At 36.2% G+C, this 22,587-nt stretch overlaps 1 protein-coding gene and 1 long non-coding RNA gene across 2 annotated transcripts in view; both read left to right on the top strand.

The window, feature by feature from the left end:
* The first annotated feature begins 1,121 nt into the window (after window positions 1-1,121).
* Window positions 1,122-6,714, top strand: KCNA4 (potassium voltage-gated channel subfamily A member 4). Its single transcript, XM_081949213.1, has 2 exons — window positions 1,122-1,291; window positions 2,430-6,714. The coding sequence occupies exon 2, from the start codon at window positions 3,174-3,176 to the stop codon at window positions 5,151-5,153; it is 1,980 nt and encodes a 659-aa protein (XP_081805339.1). The 5' UTR covers window positions 1,122-1,291; window positions 2,430-3,173; the 3' UTR covers window positions 5,154-6,714.
* A 164-nt stretch (window positions 6,715-6,878) lies between these two features.
* LOC309390174 overlaps window positions 6,879-22,587 on the top strand; it is a 55,787-nt gene continuing 40,078 nt past the window's right edge. Inside the window, exons 1-2 of the long non-coding RNA XR_014175082.1 lie at window positions 6,879-9,901; window positions 11,162-11,265. This is a non-coding gene — a long non-coding RNA (uncharacterized lncRNA). The remainder of the gene's footprint in view (window positions 9,902-11,161; window positions 11,266-22,587) is intronic.

Here is a 22,587-nt window from a genome sequence, read left to right as displayed (position 1 = left end):
AATATTTTTGAGTTTCTGGGCAGGTCCACCATAAATCCCTTGTTTTTTTTTACACTCCCAGCAGGTCGGATTCATGTTTGGGTACATTTTAGCCAATCTCGTTGGTGGTAAATGGCGATTGGCGACTTTTAATAATCTGGGAACATGATTGGGTGCATGATTTAAGAATAATTAAAATAATAAGAATAATACCTATAATTATTGAAGTTTCCCTTCAAGAACTTACAGGAAGAGAAGGAGAGGCTGGAACCAAGGGTGTTTGAGGGTGGGGGTTAGTGTTTATATTCCAAAGAAAGGGAATGATTAATGGGTTGTGAATATCAATGAGATCGTTTGCCACTAGAGGCCCCTAGAGAGCTAAGAAACCCAGGGAATAAATCAGACCCGGCTCAGGCCGTTTGTCCTTCAGTTGGATAGGTAAACATAATTGAGGATTCTGCGATGCGAAGGGCTGAGGGAGAGGGAGAGCGCGCGCCGCACAACAACTCGCCCCCTCCCCCCCGAAGGTGAAACTCATTGATCCGCGCTCAGATAGATCCCGAACCCTGATCGACTATGCTAAGGGTTTCCTTTCCCCGGAGGGAGGCCGGTAAGAAACCGGAGGTGGTTGGATTAAGGATAAAGAAAAGGTCCGAGCCGACAGCAACAAGTGGACGCCGCTTACTCCAGGGAGTGACTTCGGACGGCGGAATTGCCCCAGCCGCCGGGCTGCAGCGGCTCAGCGCGCCCTGAGCTCCGGGTGGGAGGGAGCTCCCGCTAAGCAGCGCAGCGCCGGCTCTTTTGTCAATAGCAACAGCCTCCCGGCCTCGGGGCGAGAGATTATTTCGAAAGGGGCGATTCACAACAACGGCTCGGCGCGACGGCGGGGCTTCGAAAGAGCAGCCAGGGGCACTCTGCGCATCCCCTGATCTGGTAGCGAGCGCCACATTGCCAGCCTCTCCTGTCGCTCCCTTCCTCTTACATCTGTTTCCTGCTGGAATCCGGGGTCTCTCTCTCGCTCGCTCGCTTCTTTCGCCGATGGCTAATTTTGGCAAGATCGAAGCCGAGCGAAGGGGTCGCTGAATCCCTGCCCTCGTTCAAAATTCCCGTGAAACGACGGTCGGAATCGCCGGGCGGGAAGCATTTCTCGCGGCGACCTGGAAAGACGCGAAGAGAAGCCACCGCTCCGCCGCCTTTACTATTCGCCCCTCCCTGAAAGCTACACCTGTGAAAACAGGTTGTTCGGGGGGACACCCTCTCCCCACCTTGCCCTCTGCGATCCGCGAGCGTCTCTTTGTCGCTGCCCTAGAGGGTAAGTAGGCAGGAATGTTTGTGTGTCGTTCTCCCCCCTCACCATCTCCCCCCGTTGCGTGATGCCGAGGGTCGATTTCGCTCTGCCCGATGGCTATTTCCACCCCCCCCCTAAAGAAGGTGGTCTTCGAAGCGCGCTTTAAAAGGCTAAGCCTCTGAATGTGTGTGGATGTTTCTGTGCGCAGGTTGAAGCCTCGGCTTTCTCTTCGTGCAATATGCTCTCTCTCTCTCCTCTCTTTCTAAGACTTCTTTTTATTTGCCTTTTCAATCAAGATTGCGTTCGTTCATTTTCAGCGACAGAGAGGAATCCGGTGGGGAAGGGCGTGTTGGGGAGGAGAATGGATTTTAGAAAGTATTTTCGAAGATCGGCTTTGTCGTTTGTGCTCCAAATATGTAGGCTGCTGCTGGCATTAGTGGCTAGGTATTTTTCTGTAAATATTTGATATGAACACATTCTTAACAGTTTGTGGCATAGCATTTATGCATATAATTATTATCCACGTTATATATCTATTTGTTTATAGCTATGGCCCTTGCCTGGCTCTATTTTTCTGCCTACATGTAAACAGTCCATGATCATAATTCTAAATTATAGAGAGCGAGACATAGCCATATAGACACAGATAACATGACTCTTAATCAACATGTTTGATGTCAAATGTCATGAGTGTCAAATCTCTCCACAAGACAAATAGAGCAATCTGTGTAAAACAGTGTATGTTGGCACAGATCAAACAGTGCATCTTGATATGTTTATACTTATACTGTACCTATTCGGCATTCATACCTGTGTTATAAACAAGCTTAAGCCCACATATATTATGTAATGCAGAGTTACTTGCACGTTGCAATCAATGTAGATGTGTACTCAAAACTCAGTCCTTGACATAAAAGAATGAGATGTGGGTGTGTATATGCCTGCATATTATGTGGGGGAGGGGGTAGTTTTATCTATATATAGATAGATGTACACTGAAATTTTGAGTGTGCAGTGTGAGTGGGTGTACAGAGTTGGAGAATAATGACTACTGCAAGTAGGCAAATCTGAATCTTTTGATATAAGACAGCATCATTTGTATTTCTGGATTATGACCCATCTATTTCTTTTCTCCTCCCCCCTTTTAATGTGTGTGCTTCAGGTTAAATGCTTCTCCTGCATGAGGACAACTGAAGGGTGATTTACTCCTTTCCTCAAATGGGACACATAGAATTGGATTTTCAACCTTCTCCTCATCCTCCTCTTCTTGCCACAATTGCTACCATTACTGCCTGGGTAGTATTTTCTTGAGCTTAAAACATTTGTTGATGGACTGGAAAAAGTGGGTGTACGGAGCAAACATGAGAAGTTGCTTCAACTTTTTGTAACATGTAATGATGCACAATCCCATCACTGAGCAGTAGTGAAAATACCTGCTACTGGATGCTCTGAGGAATTCAAGATCCTTTTTTTTTTAATAGTTGTCATTCATACTTCACTTCGGTGCACTGCTTTCTTGATTCAAAGTGTTCGCAAAAAAATCATGAACTTGTCTCTGTGGATTTTCCCTAAACCACTGAAAGATCCTTTAAGCAGGAGGATCTCTAATGGAAAACAATATGGTCCAGAAATATTTCCTTTCTACATCCGAGGACTATTTGCTATAATTGGACAAACACCTTTCCTTAAGCTGTGTCAAGCCTTCTGGGCAACAAACAGAAAATGGAAATCTTGTGTTTGAGCAATATGCAAATGTGCAAATATGGGAACATGACAGGCCTATATGTCCAAGAAATTGTTTTCCAAACCCCAGTGCTTTTGCTGTTTTCATGCAGAACACCAAGTGATGACTATTGAGGCAAACATTTATTTTCCTTCCTGAGCCTTCTAAACTAACACATACAAAATGGAGGTAGCCATGGTAAGTGCCGAGAGCTCTGGCTGCAACAACCACCTGCCCTATGGCTATGCAGCCCAAGCAAGGGCCAGAGAGAGAGAGAGATTAGCGCAGTCTAGGGCAGCCGCAGCCGCAGCTGTGGCAGCTGCAACAGCAGCTGTAGAAACGGGGGCTTCTGCAGGAGGAGGTGGTCCACATCATCATTACCATCAACAGCAGAATTCTTCATCATCTCAAGGTGGGCCTGCATCACACAGTGGCTTTTATCAAGGCAGTAGAAGAAGGAAGCAGAGGAGGAAAGCAACCCATTGTCTTGGTGTTCGCGAATTTGGTGCCTCTTTTCCTTGCTCTGAGTTGCTACCACTCAGCGGCTCAGAGGAGAAAATCCTCAAGGATTTGAGTGAGGATGATGATGAGGAAGAAGACGAGGATGTGGATGGAGAAGATGAAGATGAGGAAAGAATATTCTATTACAACAACGAGGATGGAGAAGATGACTTTTCATTTACAGAGCAGCCTCCAGAAGATGGTGTGGGGCCTGGAGGTTACAGCTCAGTCCGTTACAGTGAGTATGAGTGCTGTGAAAGGATTGTGATCAATGTATCTGGCCTACGGTTTGAAACTCAAATGAAGACTTTGGCTCAATTCCCAGAAACATTGCTAGGGGACCCAGCAAAACGGGGCAGGTACTTTGACCCCCTCCGGAATGAATATTTCTTCGACAGGAACAGGCCTAGCTTTGATGCCATTTTATATTACTATCAGTCAGGTGGACGCCTGAAAAGGCCAGTCAATGTGCCGTTTGACATTTTCAGTGAGGAAGTGAAATTCTATGAACTTGGGGAAGAGGCTATGCTCAAGTTTAGAGAGGATGAAGGCTTTGTCAAGGAAGAAGATGACAGGGTCTTGCCTGAAAATGAATTCAAAAAACAAGTGTGGCTGCTCTTTGAGTACCCAGAGAGCTCCGGCCCAGCCCGAATTATTGCCATAGTCTCCGTGTTGGTCATCTTGATCTCCATTGTCATTTTCTGCTTAGAAACTTTGCCAGAGTTTAGAGATGAAAAAGAGCTCATTTTCACCCAGAGTTTGGAGAATATCAATGAAACCCTTCAGCTGCAAGGTGGAGGGCTTACAGTTTTCAACGATCCCTTCTTCATCGTTGAGACTGTCTGCATCATTTGGTTCTCCTTTGAGTTTACAGTGCGCTTCTTTGCTTGCCCTAGCAAGGCTGTTTTCTTCAAGAACATTATGAACATCATAGACATTGTTTCCATTTTGCCTTACTTCATCACCTTGGGTACAGATTTGGCCCAACAACAGGGCAGTAATGGTCAACAGGCCATGTCTTTTGCCATCCTAAGGATCATCCGTCTTGTCAGGGTGTTCCGCATCTTCAAGCTTTCCAGACACTCCAAGGGTTTGCAGATCTTGGGTCACACTCTCAGGGCCAGCATGAGGGAACTGGGGCTCTTGATCTTCTTCCTTTTCATTGGAGTAATTTTGTTTTCCAGTGCTGTTTATTTTGCAGAAGCAGATGAGTCTACCACCCATTTCCAGAGCATCCCAGATGCCTTCTGGTGGGCTGTGGTGACCATGACTACGGTTGGTTATGGGGACATGAAACCCATAACTGTAGGTGGGAAGATTGTTGGGTCCCTGTGTGCCATTGCAGGTGTGCTGACCATTGCATTACCAGTGCCAGTGATTGTCTCCAACTTTAACTATTTTTACCACAGAGAAACTGACAATGAAGAACAGACCCAGTTGACACAAAATGCAGTCAGTTGTCCTTATCTCCCAACAATCCTCAAGAAATTCCGAAGTTCATCATCTTCTTCCACCGAGGTCAAATCAGAGTATCTAGAGATGGAGGAAGGGGTTAAGGAATCTCTTTGTGTAAAGGAGAAAAAGGGCCAGGTCACAGGAAATGGGAAAGATACCACAAAGCAAAACTGTACAAATGCAAAATCTGTGGAAACAGATGTTTAGCTTTGTGCATTTCCAATGAATTTATGCATCAAAATGTGCAATGGTTAAAAAAAATGAAATATGCAAACAGGTGTTTAAACAAGCAGATAGGAAAATGCCGCTTGCTGGTTAAACATGAATTACAAAGCATTAGTAAACTTGTGTTATGTATCAAGTAAATGCTATACCTTGTGAAGGGGGATTTACATGAAGTTGTTTCAAAGATTATATTTTTACTAGAATGCAGGTGTTTTGCACATGAGGGAGAACAATTTTATTTTTAAGGAAGTTGTGTTTAACTGCGTCACTTGCTGCCCACTGGTAAAAGTTAGCATTTCAAGGTATTTACTATGTAAGAAACAATGACATTCAGTAGCCATGTATTCATTTGTTAATGCTTTAAAAACAGCTACCAAAATCCAGTGGATTCCATAGTCTTGACTTTTAAAATGCTAAGAATTTTGTGGGAAGTTTTATTCTATGAAAAGTCCAAATTTAACCTTAATTTGCTTAAAGATGGATTAATTTTTTTAAAAAAATGGATATTCAATTGTTGAAGATTCTATCGAGCCCCAGAAATGGTTTATTTTTATAACAGTCTTTTGAGACCTTGAAGCTATTGTTAAGTAATATGTGGATGAATCAAGTAAGAAAATCATTTAACATGTTCTGGATGCAGTGAAAAAGTGACTGGATTGCTTTTTTGCACTACTTTATATGCTGGAGAATTTATGACAGACTTCATACTGTGAATGTTTACTAATGTTCAATGACAATCATTGGAAGAGTGAATCCCACATCTTTATTTTCTTGTATTATTCTTTGCGTAATGCTGTTTGGCTAAGCGGCTAACTTTACATGAATTCCACGAGTCTTTGAATTATGAATATCTGTTACCTGGAAAAAAATGGATTGTGAAGTAAAATTTTATAATCATTTCTCCTCCTAAATAAGTTTTTTTCAAATCTTCAAGCTATCAATCAACCAATCACCCCTAGAAACAAACCTTTAGTCTGAGGGATACAGTAGAAACATCTATTCATGATAGGCAATGTCTGTGTATATCTGTGTGCCATTTGGATTGGATGAACAGGGTATATAATCAAACATAACAGGAACCAAAGGTAATGCAAAGTGTATTCAGTGCAGAAACAATTTCACAAGACCAATGACATGCCAATACAAATGTGTTTTATGTTATTTATACATATCAACACTGGTTAAATATTTCTGGGTAATGGAAAAGAGTAATGTATTACTAAACCAGTAAAATAACGGGATTACCTAACTTGCAAATATGCTAGTTTGGGATTTTCTAATGGAAGCCTGCATCGTTCAATGAAATGGACTGTAAGACACAAAAATGTTACTTTTGCAAATGGCATAGTTAAAACCTGGGCATTAAACAAATTATATATTCATCTGGTATTACATTTGGATCAGTGCCATTACTTTTTTTAAATACCAGATTCTTACAAACTACAGGAGCTATCTGTCTATCCAAAATAGATAGTTTTGGTGTTCCAGCGTGATTTTTTTTTAAAAAGTGTTTTTAAACATGCTTGCTTTTGTAGGCAGTTGTTTATCCAGAATAAATGATATAAACAATATGAGCCTGGTGAAAGCATTGCAAGATTTGGAATTCTGTAAATAACATTTTACTAATAAAACAACACTGAGGTCTGGACAGATCATAGTGAGAAGATAAGTTTCCTTATAAATGACTTGAACAGAACAAAACAGAAACATGTGGTTTGGACAAATGTTTTACAATATGATGTCTAGACTTTCCAGCTACAGTGGGAAGAAAGTTGGAGCTGTAGTCCAATCAGGTTAGAAAAATATGGTTTGGACAAGAAAGTTATTGAAATTCTAAACTGAAAATAAAAGTTTCTCTGTGTGTGTTTGTGTGTGTGTGTGTGTGTGTGTGTGTGTGTGTGTGTGTGAGAGAGAGAGAGAGAGAGAGAGGGAGGATTATGTTCCATTATTTTTTTTAAAAGCAGTTTGTAGATGATTTATCAGATTCATCCATTATTTTGAATAAGAGTAGGATGTAATGTTTCATTTTTCAACAGAATTATAGCTGCTAAGTGTTACCTGCTGGAATATGTTTGTTTTATTGGTTTTTTTTTTAAGAAAGCTGTAGGAGAGCTCAGCATCTTTTGACAATGTCTTGGTAATTATTTCTCTTTTTTTCTGGAATGTTTCTTCAGCTTCACAGTACAAACTATAATATTTGGATCTCCTGGTATTCTCCCATTTAACTAATTGTCACAGTTCAGCTATTTAAAGTGACTTTATAAAAAAATCCTACTTTGATAATTTGCTTGAAGCTAATGCATTGTGATTAATGATGATGGGGTTTAGATGCCCACAAAACTCTACATCTATTTAATTTAAATTCTGGAATGTGAATTTTTTTTTGTCAAGAGCGTAGAATTTTAGTTTTTAAGAAATGTTTATAGTTTTTGATTGAGATTAATTGCAGGATTTCAAAATTTTATTCCAGTACATATGATACCTAGTCACCACCAATTTATCATCTTAAAGTTTTTGACAAATGCTATGCTTTTTATGCCAACAGTTGCCAGAAGTCTCCTATAGCTAATGCACTGTTTAATACTGTTAACAAATGAAATACTGCCAGCCCAGAAGCCAGTATTAACTGTTGAACTCAAATAACATTGAACATTGAGTAGAGCTGTAAAATTAGTAATATTTAGAAAAGAATACCCATGTAATACTTTACATCAAGTTCACAGATAACTGTGAAAAGAAAACGTTGGGAACAGAATGCAAGCAAAATGTGCTTTCAGAAGGGAAACTGCTTGTCCTTATTTTAGCCTAATTGTTTTTAGCAAAATGTCTCATCCTGTTTTGGAGATGTAAGTAAGAAAGCTGGAGAGCAGATGCCCTCCCCCTCAATCTACTCACTGCTCCAGCCTTTTGAGTAGGAGGTGGCACATGCCAAAGATTTAATGTAGTAATTTAGCATATAATATGCAGTTAGCAATTACCTAACAATTTTACATTGAGTAGTTTCACTCCTTTTTGCATTATGTTAAGAATTTTGATCTGCCTAGCAGGTTTTGGGGACAATATTACAACATCTCTGGGCAATACTAAAAAAAATAGCAGGCAAGTTGGTTTCTATTGTCCCTATATGACGATGCTGAAGGTATTTTTAGGAGGCATCTCTGCAGCTAGTGTAAGCTATAGTTAGCTAATGAATTATCTTTTCAAGGTAACATAAGTCAAATGTCAGAAGAAAAAAAAATCAGAGAGAGTCAACAAGGTAAGTCTCAGGCATCTTTTGTTGGGTTTTTTTTTTAAAGAAAGCTTTAGCGGTGCATGGTTTGGAAAGTTTCTGAAAACAGTAGGAAACAAAGTTACTTTTGACTCTGGTGTTTCATTTACAGATATTATTTGGCCCTGATATTTCCTCCAAGAGTTTAAATATGTATGCATATGCATACATATTTAAACTCAAGGGTCAAGTAATCAAATGAGTAAAATGTTAAAAACTCCACTCCTTATGTACTTGTGCATGCAAGTACTAAAGGGAAGAGCTTCTTTAGTGTGATGTGTTTTACTATTTTGACATCTTGTGATTAGGAACGGATGCCTATGCATGTATATGACAGCATCTCACTGAATCTTTGCCAAAGCCCTGAAAAATACTGTTAGGTGAGTTAGCTTGAAAGATAGCGATCGATCTCACATCAACAATCAGCATAGAGTAACTGTTATTCCACTTTATACTGATTCCTGAAGCAAGCAATTTTCCAATTATCCTGAACTAGAATGATAAGCATCATTCTGAGCCTTATTGAACAAGGATTGGTTTTCTTACAGTTTTCAAAGACTGAATTGCAAAATTACCCCTAGATTATTCTTTACTGCTTTATTCTAGGTTTACATTGCCTGATACCAGGTCCTTGTTTGGGATAATTTCTTGAATTTCAGAATTACCACTGCCTATCAAAAATGGCTGCCGGAGGTAAGCATAATATGAATACAATATGATCTCCAGCAGATTGCTTTGGCAAATTTTCTGAAATATCTTATTATAAGGTATTCTCCTTCTTGTATCTGAATACAAGCAACAATACAAGAAGTTTTAGTTGGGAGGCATGCTAGATACTTGAGTACAACAGCAATACTGTGAAACATTGAAAGTGGTTGGTAAAGACCATTTGGGGGGAATTGCCTGAAGATAATAGCATGAAGGATGCTGTTCTAAACAGTGAAGTGTGCATGTAGAGAGAAGCAGAAAGAAATATTCTAAATGCTACGGATTAGAGAACAAGTTTAAGGCTTTGCACAATGTTTGAAATAACATCCATGAAGATATTAACAATGTATAAAAATAATATTTCTTTACTTGGCCCGGAGAAAAAGCAGCCCCAAGCCTCCCTCCCCAACAAACAAACCCCAGAAACATGAATTCCGTATTCTTTATAGGATGACACATGACAGTAATAAAAATGTTGATGGCTGTAAATTAGAAATAAAAATAAATTGCTTAGTTTTACTCACTATTTTTAATTAAAAGTTCATTACAGAGAAAAGTAAGGAAAACATTCTGTATTTACTTGCTTGCATTAACTATTATTTTTAACTCTTTTCTTCTAAAATTAGAATATACCCTGAGGGTGTTTTTTTCTACAGAGTATTCACTAGAAATTGCTGCCTAACAATTACAGAAATTAAAATCTGTCGAGTTACTGTTCAAAATCTGGTAAAGCATTCTGGTTGAAGAAATGTAGGTAAGTAGAATATTGGTTGTGTTGCTTTGCTTGTTAGATGTATGCTCACAATTTTCAGTAAACAGAGGCACACTCTACAATTTTGGGTGATGGTACACTACAGCATTTTAGAGATTATTTATTATTATTATTATTATTATTATTATTATTATTATTATTATTATTATTATTATTTATTCACATTTCTAAACCGCCCCCTCTCCCAAAAAGGGACTCGGGGCGGTGTACAGTCCACAATAAATCACAGATAAAATACAAATATAAATAGGGCTATAAATATATGTATGTATGTGGAGGAGGTTAAAATTAAGAGAAGCTTTCTTATATTAGAAATCACTTTTTAATTTTGACTATAGTGGGGGTAGGGAAAGGAACAAAGATGAAAAGGGGTGGGGGAGCCATAATTCATCCAGGATGCAACAGTTGAAAGCCACAGTGATTTACACTGAAATCCAAATAAAATGGATGAGAGGGGAATGTTAAAATCATAAGTGTTATTTCCCCCCCTGTATTTCTCTATGGAAAGAGGATGAATGCACAATGATACAATCTTATTTCTTTTTCCTCAAAAGTAAGCCCTACTGAAAAAGTATTACTCTTGTTTTTCTGAGGATCTAGTGCAGCTAAGTTCCATTGAATCCTTTTCTGAACAGAAAGATGGGGATTTTGTGAAACATACTATTCTTGATAGAAAAGCTGGAATAAAGTTTCAGGAGAAGTTGCAATACATTAAAGGACTATTTTAATTCTCCAATAATTCACTCTATCTCTTCCAAACCTCCAGATTGCCCTTCCTTATCGTATTGTTTATTTTAGCTCCTTGCACTGGCCTTTGTAGAAAACGTTTAGAATAGCTAGCAGAAATATTGCTAGATATTTTACTTTTAGTTGCATTGGGCCTATAGATTTTGATGTTTCTTTTCTTTCCTTCTTATTAGGGTTTTATATATTATAGGAACAGGATTGCTGGGCTGTCAAATTTTGATTTTTATCTGCATTACAAGGACTTTGTCTTGCTTTGTTTGCAAAATGATAGTCCCCTTGAAGAAATTTGAGTGATCCATGTAGAAAAATATAATCCCGTTAGCCTTAACAGTTTAATAGCAATATTGCAGGCTCAAATGAATAAGATGACAGCCGTGACCATGATGCAAACATAGGAATTCTCCATATGTCATTAGGTGGCTTGTAACAATACGTAATTTGCAAAAAGTTAAATACAATTTCCTGATTTTGTTGTTTTTTTTCACAATGATACAGCTTCTAATGAAATCAGAATGTCATTCAATCAGTAACAATTATCCATCAATACAGAGAAGCAAAAGTTAATGAAACGTGCAATGGACAAGTGATTTAAACTAAAGGTACTTTTCATTTTCCTGATCAAATGAAATGATGTACTTGTTTGAAGTTCTAGAAAGGTGGTGTCATTTTTAAATGTACATGTACAGATGAAATCACAAATCTTACAAATGAGTTCCTGCTAGAATTAGGGCTTGATTTTATGCTTATTACAGCTTTCATTCTGACTGGGGACTAAGGTATTCCTTATTGAAAGCAAAAGGAACTCAAGATGCTAAAAATGCAGATAGTAGCATATCTGAACTTTGAAGAGTGCTGTAGCAATTCTGCATAAAAAGGCAGAATTTGCATACAATATTTTGTAGATACAGATTGGGGATTAAAAATGCCAAGGCATATTATCTTGTTTGATGGTTCCCTATTCCCGGTTTTTGAATTTATGAAATGTGAGATTCAAATATCTGTAGTCATAAAAATATGTAGTGTAAACTGAATTGATGTTTGGTTACATAATGAAAGACTTGGATTGCTATAGTTTATTATGAGCTGAATTGCACGACAAATAATTATTCTGTCAATAGCTCTTCCTCATTTCAAAAAATTGTATTTTAGGCATTATGTAGCAACTGAAGATTTAAGGTTGTGTCCATTTATTGCTGTTGATTATTTCTAGACATTATTATAATTAAGTATACACAGGTGGGACAAGGCTAAAGATTAAAAGCTACAACATTACAATACAATAGAGGTTGTTCATCATTTAAAGCTTAGATGTAGCAGTTTACATACACAATCAAGATTTTGTATGGATCATAACTATTTTCTTCATCTAACAGCTTTCTACACTGTAGAGATTTTCCTGAGAAAATCTAACTATGTAAAAGGAGTCATACTGCTAATTGTGTATCCAACTAATATTTTACTGCTTGTGTTTATGAAAGTATTATTTTACTTCTCCATTTACAACCTCTCTGGATTGCAATGTTTATCCTTTTCAATTCATTCAGTGTTAGATTGCATGAAAGACAGAAGATTGGAGATGAGGGAATGTAACCACAATTACTTATTATAAGATTGTCTTTTTACATTAGTTTTCAGCCTGTATCTGAAGAAATAGATTCTGGTCCACTAAAGTTCATTCCACAAATGCTTCTGCAATTCATCTCTACAATTCCACTGTAATCATTTTTGCTGCAACTAGTTTCTAATGACTGCCCTTCTTACTGCTCATTTATCTTTTTCTTCAGAATAGCTTACATTCAACATTATAATTATTACAAGAATGCTACTGAAATTGCCTTTACAGAACTGCAGATCATTTCAGCAGCTATACTGTCTAGTTCTCCTGAATCATTTTGATGTCAATGCCAGCCATTTAGTGGTTGTGTGAAAATTTTCCATAATTGGTATGGAGTGTGCTTAAGCATTACAGCTGCTGCTGGCTTTAGCTGCCAGAAATGGTTGTGGAGGAGAAGTACTGAAATGGTGAAGACAGGAAATCAAGCAAAAGAGTAAAAATCATGTTGTGATGGTAGATTCAGAAGGAAATTAAAATGGATGAATGTGAACATGAAGCAGTTTCCAACAGGGAGAATAAAGTGCAATAAATTAGTCATAGGCGATATAATAACCTCAATAAATTCAGGACCACAACTCTCATAGTCCCTTGCTTTTGGTCATCTTGATTAGAATTGATGAAGTTCAGAGTTGTTGAAGGACACCCTCCACAGAAGATGGATTGCCTTTAAGTTAGGAACCATAGACAATGTATCATCAGGACGGCTTTTGAAATTATTACTGCATTCCATGAATTGGCTTATCCTATCTTCTTTATTAAATAAATGAAAATCTGCAGTGAAAAGAAGCTAGATGGAGCCCTTTCTAAAAAGAAATATATATGAAATGTCAGCGTAGGAACTGAAATATTTGAAACAAATGTATGAAAGGATGAAGAAATTAGCTCATCTTTGCTTAAGTGTTCAGAATTGCCTTTCTTTGGGCCAATTTTCATATTTTATTTTGATAAAAATAAAATTTCTGCACCCATTTGTCCTTTTTTGTAAGGGTGTTTGTGTCAAGACATGTAATTGTGAAAGTTCCCAATGATTTGTTGCAATTTCGAGCAGTGTAATAATGTGCCACAAGGCAAAACAGGAGGCTTCTGTTGCCTAGAGATGAATTATCATGATTCACAAATGCTACAATTTGTACTTGGAAACTTTGCAAATAATGAATGACAAAAGCTTCTAAATGCTGGTTATGAATGATGTCTTCAGCATTTCATTCAATTTATCAGGGTCCAGTTATCTCTTTGCTGACTTAATCCTGCATAATATTTACACTTGTGAAAATATGTTTTCTCCCTCCCCAGTCTTCTATATGCATCTAACAAAGGAAGTTACTACTTTGGAAAGATCGTGTTATAGTAAATTTGTTATGTTGCCTTAAGTAATTGTGTTTACTGTACTCAGAAGAGAATCTTGTTGATTGCAGTGGCAGTTTTGATTCAAGTGCTTTGCATCGAATAGTTTGATTTAAGTAGTTTTGCTCAGTATTGCCACATGATACTTTATAAATATAATTAGAGTCTACAGTGGAAGCATGTTCACTGTTTTGTTTAAACATACCATCATCTCTCCCAAGCAAAATTAAGAAGAACCCATTGTGTCTCTTGGCAGCAAAAGCTTGCGTTACACAGTTTTTGATTGAATGACTTTATCATCTCCTATATTCTCCATTAGTTCAAACTGAATGAACTCTCCGTTTTAAAGTAGATAAATGGATGATTAATTTAATAAGCAAATTCAAAATAAAAATGCAGACTGCCCACTGATGTAATCCAATCCAATAATCAAACTGAATCAACATTTGATTTGTTGACTGACTCAACTATTATTTATACTGAGGAAGTTGGAACTTGATAAAGAAAATGTACTAGAAATTTTGGCTTTTTATGTGTGTTTTTGTGTCTCTCTGTGTGCACACTTATTTTTAGGATTAGTGTTTTGAGTGCATGTGGTATAGAGCTAGCAGTGGATGATCAGGAGTTGTGTGGTAATTAATGATAGGATTATGCATTTCAAAGGCTGTAATTCAGGCTCTCCTAACTAGTGGCATCTAAGGTTATTTGACTTGCAAAATACCCAACCATCATGGTAATTGATGTTAGTAGGAACATTGGTAGTATTAATATCCTGTTCAGCATATGTGGAGTTCCATATACACCAGGGGTGTCAAACTCACATTGTCACATTGGCGTCTGGTGAAGCTGGTGTCCTGCCTCTTAGCAGTGTTGCTAGCCTATCACAATAGAAATAATTGTTTATCGTGTTAGGCTTCTGTAACAGAACTCTCACTAGCCATATTCTGTTAGCTGGCAGCGGATTTCCAGCATAGCTAAATATATTCTTGGAGTTTTGGATCTTTGTCCACATTTAACTAAAAAAAAAAGACATCAGATCTGATAGTCTATTGTATCTTTTATTCTTTCATTAACTAGATATATTCCTAGCACTAGTTAGAAATAACAATAACCATGTGAAATGTTCCATTATTTGGGTTCTGTTTTGTTTTTCTATCCAAAAACAGTGCTTCAAATCCTAACAGGAAAAAAAACAAAAAAACAAAACACAGTAATATATTTAAAATCATAGCTGAAATGAAATATAAAATAAAGGGTTGCAAAATGTTCTAACCTGGAAAATATCTGAACTAAAATGATAGTTTAAATTGTTCCACATTCAAAACAAAAGAAGGCATTTTTATTGTTTTCCATGCTGTTTTGTATATTCTAACATATTACAGACATTTTTTAAAAAAACATGGAGAGTTCATAGTTAATAAAATAGATAACACAGGGTCTCTCTCTCTCTCTCTCTCTCTCTCTCGCTCTCTCTCTTGGATGAAATTAACTGAATGAAAGATAAGCTGTGGGAGATTTAGTTAAGCACTTGACCAGGGATTGGCAATAGTTTTAGGCATAAAAGAAAAAGACTGATGCCTAGCTGATGGATAGTGTAGGTCTGCATAAAAATTCCTTGCTATGGGAATGTGATGGAATTTTCTGAGTGTAGGAACAGAAATGGATATTTCCAAAACATTGCAGAGCGAGAACAGATCGACATTTTTGAGGTATGAAATAACTATTTAGCACATTCTACATTACCTCAACAAGCTGTTAGAAAAAGAAACAAAGACACCTAAACATATTAATGAGAATGAAGGTTAAAGATTCGGTAGCTGAACGCTTTTTCCCTTGCAGGAAATCTGATTACTCAGAATCTATGTTTGATTTTTTTTTTTTTTTGGTGAACTGCTTTAAACAGCTTGACAGGAAAAATTAGTTTACAGGTTACAATGCAATGTTTTCTCTGTGTGATCTCAATATAGAAACCATTCTTTTTCAGACACACTGCCAAATGCGGTGGAGCTTTTTTTAAAATGACTATTTTTGGTCTGTGTTGAAACAAAAGGACACTTTTTGGGGGATGAATCTGGTAGCTGTTTCTACAGGCAGATCAAGATTGGTCTTAAAACCTGCTTAACTGTGGCATGTTTTCTTTAGCAATACACTTTGGAAAAAAAGTGTTCTAAAAATTAAAAAAAAAACAATGCCTTGGCCAATTTTTTTATGGGTGGTGATAGCTATTATGGACTCTTCTCCCTCAAATATTGTTACTCTGGAATGGCAAACACAGGAGCAAAGGATTCCTGTATGATCTGCTATGCTCCAAACTTGGATAGATGCATATTGACATACATACCTACACAAAATCTCACACCCACACCCACACCCACACCCAGGATGTATTAAAAGTCAGGCCTGATAGATCAATCACAATATGTTTATTAATTACTTTTTTTCAGAGAAAATCTTACTGTATTTAGAAATGTTCAAGTAAGGAATTGTTAAAATGGCAACCAATTCAAACATTTAATTGAATTTATATCATAAATTATCTATAAAGCCTGGCTTTTGCTACACTCTGTATAAACACAGACACATACATACATACATACATACATACATACATACATACATACATACATACATACATACACACACACACACACACACACACACACACACACACACACACTTTATATCAGGAATTCCCAAATCAGTACTTTTCTCCTAAAAATGAATATATGGTTCTATGTCACCCAAAGACATTTGGGAATAAATACAATTTTCAAAGCTGGTGTTTTGCTTTTCAACATGTCAGTTCCTTTCTACATTGTAAATACATTTTTAAAAATCTCAAAAGTGGAATAGGGAATAAGTGGCTGATGAGCACCAAAGAAGGTACCCATGAGTACATTGGATACCATATTGGAAATTTCAGATTCCGTTGTATATAAGGCTGAGTTAATAGTTAGCAATTATTTCTTTTTTTTGCAGATTTTTTTTATTATTTTTCCCTTCTACAACACATTACAGTCATTATATCAACATTGTTATGTCATCATATCTGTACATGTATATAATATTTCACTTCTATATTTACACACCTTTATACACAGTTCTATATGTATTTATATATATTTTCGGCTTAATTAATTTTCTTGTTTTGCAGCCATTTGTACCAATTGTTCCAAATTTCATAATATTCCGACTCTTCTTTATCTTTTAATTTCAGTGTTAATTTGTCCATCTCTACACAATCCAAAGTTTTTTTAATCACTAATTCATCCGAGGGGGTATTGTTTTGTTTCCAGCATTGGGCAAATGTTATTCTAGCTGTAGTTAGCAGATGTGTTAATGTGTACTTAATTTTCTTTGTATATTTCCCTTTGATTATTCCCAGCAGAAAGATTTTGGGTTTGTATTTTATGTGTTCTCCTGTAATTTCTTGCACCCATTTCCAGATTTTTGTCCAATATTTTTGTGTTTCCGGGCAGGTACACCATATGTGATAAAAAGTCCCTTGTACTTTTTTACACTTCCAGCAGGTCAGCTTCATGTTTGGGTACATTTTAGCCAATCTTGTTGGTGGTAAATGCCAACGATAAAACATTTTGTACATATTTTCTTTAAGTGCTGCTGATTGTGTTAGTTTATAATTTGTGTTCCAAATTCCCAATTCACTAGATCTATGTTGTAACCAAAGTTTTTGGCCCACGCTATCATGCAACCTGTAACTTTTTCTTCTTCTAATGTTACTTCTAATAAATATTTGTAAATTTTCATTATGAGTTTATTTTCCAGGCCAATTAAAATTTTATCTATTTGTTGTAATTCTGTATATTCCATATTCTTTTACATCTTTTTTGTATCTCGATTGTAGTTGGAGATATGGCCACCAATCTATATTTATATTTTGCTCCTTTAATTCTTGATTTGTTTCAAATTCCATTGGCTGTCTAAAATTTCACTATGTCTAACCATTTTCGATAGATCTAGTGTATTGGGATGTGTCATGGCTTCCATAGTGGAAAGCCATGTCGGCATTTTCATGTAATGTTTTTCTCTAATTTTATTCCAGACCTGTATCAGTGCATCTCTAATATAGTGTCTATGAAAATATTTTTGTTTCTTTTTACCCTCTTCCCATAGGAAAAAATGCCATCCCGTTTGCAAACCATGGCCCTCTAATGTTAGTATTCTTTTATTTTTTAAATTTATCCAATCCCTGATCCATGTTAGTGCTGCTGCTTTGTAATAAAGCTCCCAGTCAGGGAGTCCCATACCACCTCTGCTTCTGTCATCCTGTAGAGCTTTCAACTTTATCCTGGCTTTCTTCCCTTGCCATATAAATTTTAATATAATCTTATTCAATTCAGTAAAAAAAATTTTTTTTCTAATTTTATGGGGATTGTTATGGGAAATAAGTATAATATTCTCGGTAGTACATTCATTTTTATCGCTGATATTTTCCCTAATAATGATAGTTGTAGTTTCCCCCATAAGTCTAGATCCTTTTTTATTTGCTGCACTAATTTTGTATAATTATTTTCTTTTATAGTTGAGCACTTTGCAGTTAGCCATATTCCAAGATTTTTTAACTTTCTTTGTCACTTGCAGTCCTATTATTCTTTCTAATTCTTTATTTTGTTCTTCCTTCAAATTTTTAGTTATCATTTTAGTCTTTTCTCTATTAATCTTTAACCCTGCTACCTCTCCATATTTTCCTAATTCTTGCATTAAGCTATTTCCTGTTTCTAGTGGGTCTTCTATAATGAATACCAAATCTTCTGCAAAGGCCTGAATTTTATACTCCTCTTTTAAAATTTTAGTTCCTCTTATCTCCGAATTTTGTCTAATTCTTATTGAAAGACTTTCAAGTGTCAGGATAAAGAGCAGAGGTGATAGCGGGCAACCCTGCCTTACTCCTTTCATTATTTTAAAGGTTTCTGTACTTTCCCCATTTAATAATACATTTGTCCTTTGGGTGGAGTATATCGTTTCTATTAATCTTTCAAATTGGTCCCCTAATTTCATATTCTTAATTTGTTGTATCATGAATTCCCAATTTAAATTGTCAAATGCCTTCTGTGCATCCAGAAAGACAAGTGCCTCTTGTTTCTCTGGATGCACCTCATAGTACTATAAAATATTTGCTATTATTCTAGTGCTATTCCTGATTTGTCTTGTTGGGAGAAATCCATTTTGGTCTGGATGTATATAGTTATTTAATAATTTTTTCAATCTCTCCGCTATTATTGCTGTGAATATTTTATAGTCGGCATTTAACAACGAGAGTGGCCTATAGTTTTGAATATGTTTTTTATCTGCACCTTCTTTAAATATTAATGTAATATGTGCTTCCCTCCATGAATCTGGTATTTTTGCTCTCATCAGTGCCTCATTGTACATCTCCAACATCAAGGGTTCTATCAATTTGTTCAATTCATCTACTATTTTGTACCATTCTGCTGGGAATCCATCTAGGCCTGGCATTTTATTATTTTTCTGTTTCTGAATCGCCTGTTTCAATTCTAGTTTTGTTATTCTTTTTTACAACATTTCTTTCATATCTTCTGTTAGTGACGGGGTTTCTTCTTCATTTAGATATTCTTTTATTTGTTTATCTACTTATTCCCCTTTATACAGATTCTCAAAGTACTTGTATGCAATCTTTTTCTTCCCTTCCATTGTATGTTGTAGTTCACCAGTTTCCTCTTGAAGTTGATATACTAATCTTTTTTCTCTTTCTTTTCTCAATCTATATGACAGCCACCTTCCCGGTTTATTTGCTTGCTCAAAGAAGTTTTGTTTTTTTAGTTTTAGGCCCTTTACCATTTCTTCCTGGTCTAATATATTTAATTTATGTTTTGCTAACATCCAATCCTTTCCAATTTGTCACTTTGTGGCTTATTTTGTAATTCTATTTCTAAACTTTTAATTTCCTTCTCTAATATCTTCTGTTGTGCCCATTTTTCTTTGTTTCTTTTAGTTAGCAATTATTTCTAATTTAATTAATATATCCAGGAATTTAGCTGAGGAGAAGATGATAGCGTTTTTAAGAAGGTAAAATCTAACTTTATAATGTATGTATTTGTCAGAGACCACTGAATTAGGAGTCATCTTCAACTGCTACATATTGATCAGTTCATTATGCTTCTGTGTTCCATGAAATGCAACCTCCCTGGGTTTACATTTCTAAGACTTGACCTTTCATAAGCTGAGGAATTTAGACCTCTTTGTCTCAACTGCAGATACTGTTTTACCAACAACACATCTCAGCTCTTGTTTGTTGGCTATTAAGATGGCATTGAGTGATATGTTTGTATTCCGTGCCATTCAACTGCCCTAAAAGGAATAAAAAGATACAATAGTGTCCTTTGGAAACTTAATTAAAAATTCTGCTTATTGAACTGTTTTACATTTGCTTGCCCCCCCCCTGCCCCCGAATGTACTTGCTTAGCTGCAGCATGGCTAGTCTCTGGTGCTGCTGCATTGCTAAGCCCTATATGGCATCAAGTTTGATCACTCTGTGAAAGGCAATTGAAAACACCTTGTGTTAGATTTATCTATGTATTCTGTTTCCACAGTTCAATCCTCTGGGGTTAGTGGACACATTTTAAATGCTGAGAGAGTATAGTATGACACTTTGAGAAAATGACCATGCACATTTATCATAAGGCACATTTATCATAAGGCACATTGATGAAAGCCTGTAGTTTCAGGATATTTTGATGAGTGAAAACCATCAAAAATTTGGAAGAAATTTCACCAATATACTCTTCTCCTTAGAAAGAAATTTAGAAAAGTTGAGTGCCGACTGAAATATGTAAAATATTACTAGAAAACAGTGGTTTTGACTTTCAATATCCAAATAGATTTAATATTTGATGGTAGGTAGACACTTTCCTGGATATTCCTGAAAGCTGGTTGCTTTCATTTCAACAGACCACAATAAATTAACAGTGTAACAGAATAAGTTGGCAGGGACCTTGGAGGTCTTCTAGTTCAACTCCCTGCTCAGCCAGGAAATCCTATAGCATTTCAGACAAATGGCTATCCAATATCTTCTTAAAAACTTCCAGTGTTGGAGCATTTACAACTTCTGGAGGCAAGTCGTTCCACTGATTAATTGTTCTAACTATCAGGAAATTTCTCCTTAGTTCTAGGTTGTGTCTTTCCTTGATTAGTTTCCATCCATTGCTTCTTGTCCTGACTTTAGGGGCTTTGGAGAATAGGTTGATCCCCTCTTTTTTATTGCAACCCCTTAGATATGGAACACTGCTATCATGTCACTTCTAGTCCTTATTTTCATTAAACTAGGCATACCCAATTGCAGCAACCATTCTTTATGTTTTAGCTTCCAAATTATTCCACTTAATTTTTTAGCCATAGCCATAATGATTTTTTACATTGAAAGTATAAATAATGCATTGTTTCTGACAAATTTTTGCTTTTTGCTCTACGTTGACTTGCAATGGATCTATCTCAGGAGTTATCAAAGCACTGAAATCAATAATGCTAATGTTCTAGAAAAGACCACATTGCTTTGGTTTACATGAGGATTCTGTATTTCAGTATTTCCAACATTTTTACAAACAGAAACACGGCAACTGAGAGATTAAAATTATCACAAAATCATTTTATCAGTTTTTCAATGGAGTTTTAACATCACCTAGTGTAATGCAGTCCATCTCAGAATACCAATACCTTCTACTGTCATTCTTCATAGGGTATGGTCAAAAAGTCAAGATGGTGACTGTGATGGTAGAATTGAAATGCCACCCAGTTTTTATGTGTATTGTATTAGTATATTTTGTTGATCATATCTCGCTAATTTATGTTTACACCAGGCCAAAGTTGAGCTACAGGAGTCAACATTATCATTCCAAGTATTGATTCTGAAATTGGTTTGATTTTTGCAGCCTAGATCTGATAGCTTAAATGTTTTTATGAAGGTCAAACTTGAGTAGTACTCCTGGGAGCCTCTTTTTGATCAGGTTACTTTAATTTGGCTACAGTTTGTGGGTTCATGTTCAGGATACCTAACCTATTCTAATACTGAGAATGCTTTTTGTGGTGCTACATGTTACATAATTGTCATTTTGCTAATCCAGTGATAATGTCACCAAGACATAGCAGAAATCAATATAATTTAAACATTGTAATCAGTAGTTGTATTGACTTCTGATTTTCTTTGCTAACAGACATCTCAGCAGTAAACATGCACAAGTGATTTGCAGTTACTTTTGTTTTTTTGGGTGGTGGTGGTGGTGGTGGTCTTATGATCATGTATAGATTTTTTTAAAAAAATGCATCTGATTTTATCACAAACTCATTTGGCAATTGGATTAATACTTTTAAGTGCTATATTCTCTTGCTTAAGGGTAAGTGTCTATACAAAATAGTTTTTACCTCCGTTTAATGCTTGCTCTTGGCAGAAGAAAAAAAAAATGAAGGAAATTATCCTGTAGCTCAATTGAAATTCCTTTGTTTAAATGCTTGCTTCTAAAGCAACATGATATTGATGTCATTGGGTCATTGCTGCCTGCATGGATTTTAAAGTTTTCTAAACATTTTTTGTACAATTGGGGAAAAGAACCCACCAAGAATCTTATTCTCTTAACATTTGTCTAATTCGGCAAATATTGACGTGTGTTTTGTACTAAACATGATTTCATCTCACAGCTGCCATGCAAATAAGCCAGTTATGTGGGCAGATCCTCAGTCAGTGTAGCAGATTGCATGAAATCCCAGAAATATGAATTAATAATATTGCTTTACTGTGGAGGCTTCATTTAATTGAGTAAATATGGCCATTACCCTTTCCAAACCACAAAGAGCGATGTCAACCTTGAGGTTTTTATGGTATATTGCATTTTATACTTTAGAAAGCTTCATTTCAGATGTCTAGATAATGAAGTATTACAAAGTCTCTTTTAAAAATTTTCTTAGATTATTGAACACTTTTCTATCTACA

This window comes from Natrix helvetica (assembly GCF_964273705.1).
Source record: "Natrix helvetica genome assembly, chromosome: 1".
NCBI lineage: Eukaryota > Metazoa > Chordata > Lepidosauria > Squamata > Natricidae > Natrix > Natrix helvetica.
This window is presented reverse-complemented; position numbering and strand designations above follow the sequence as displayed.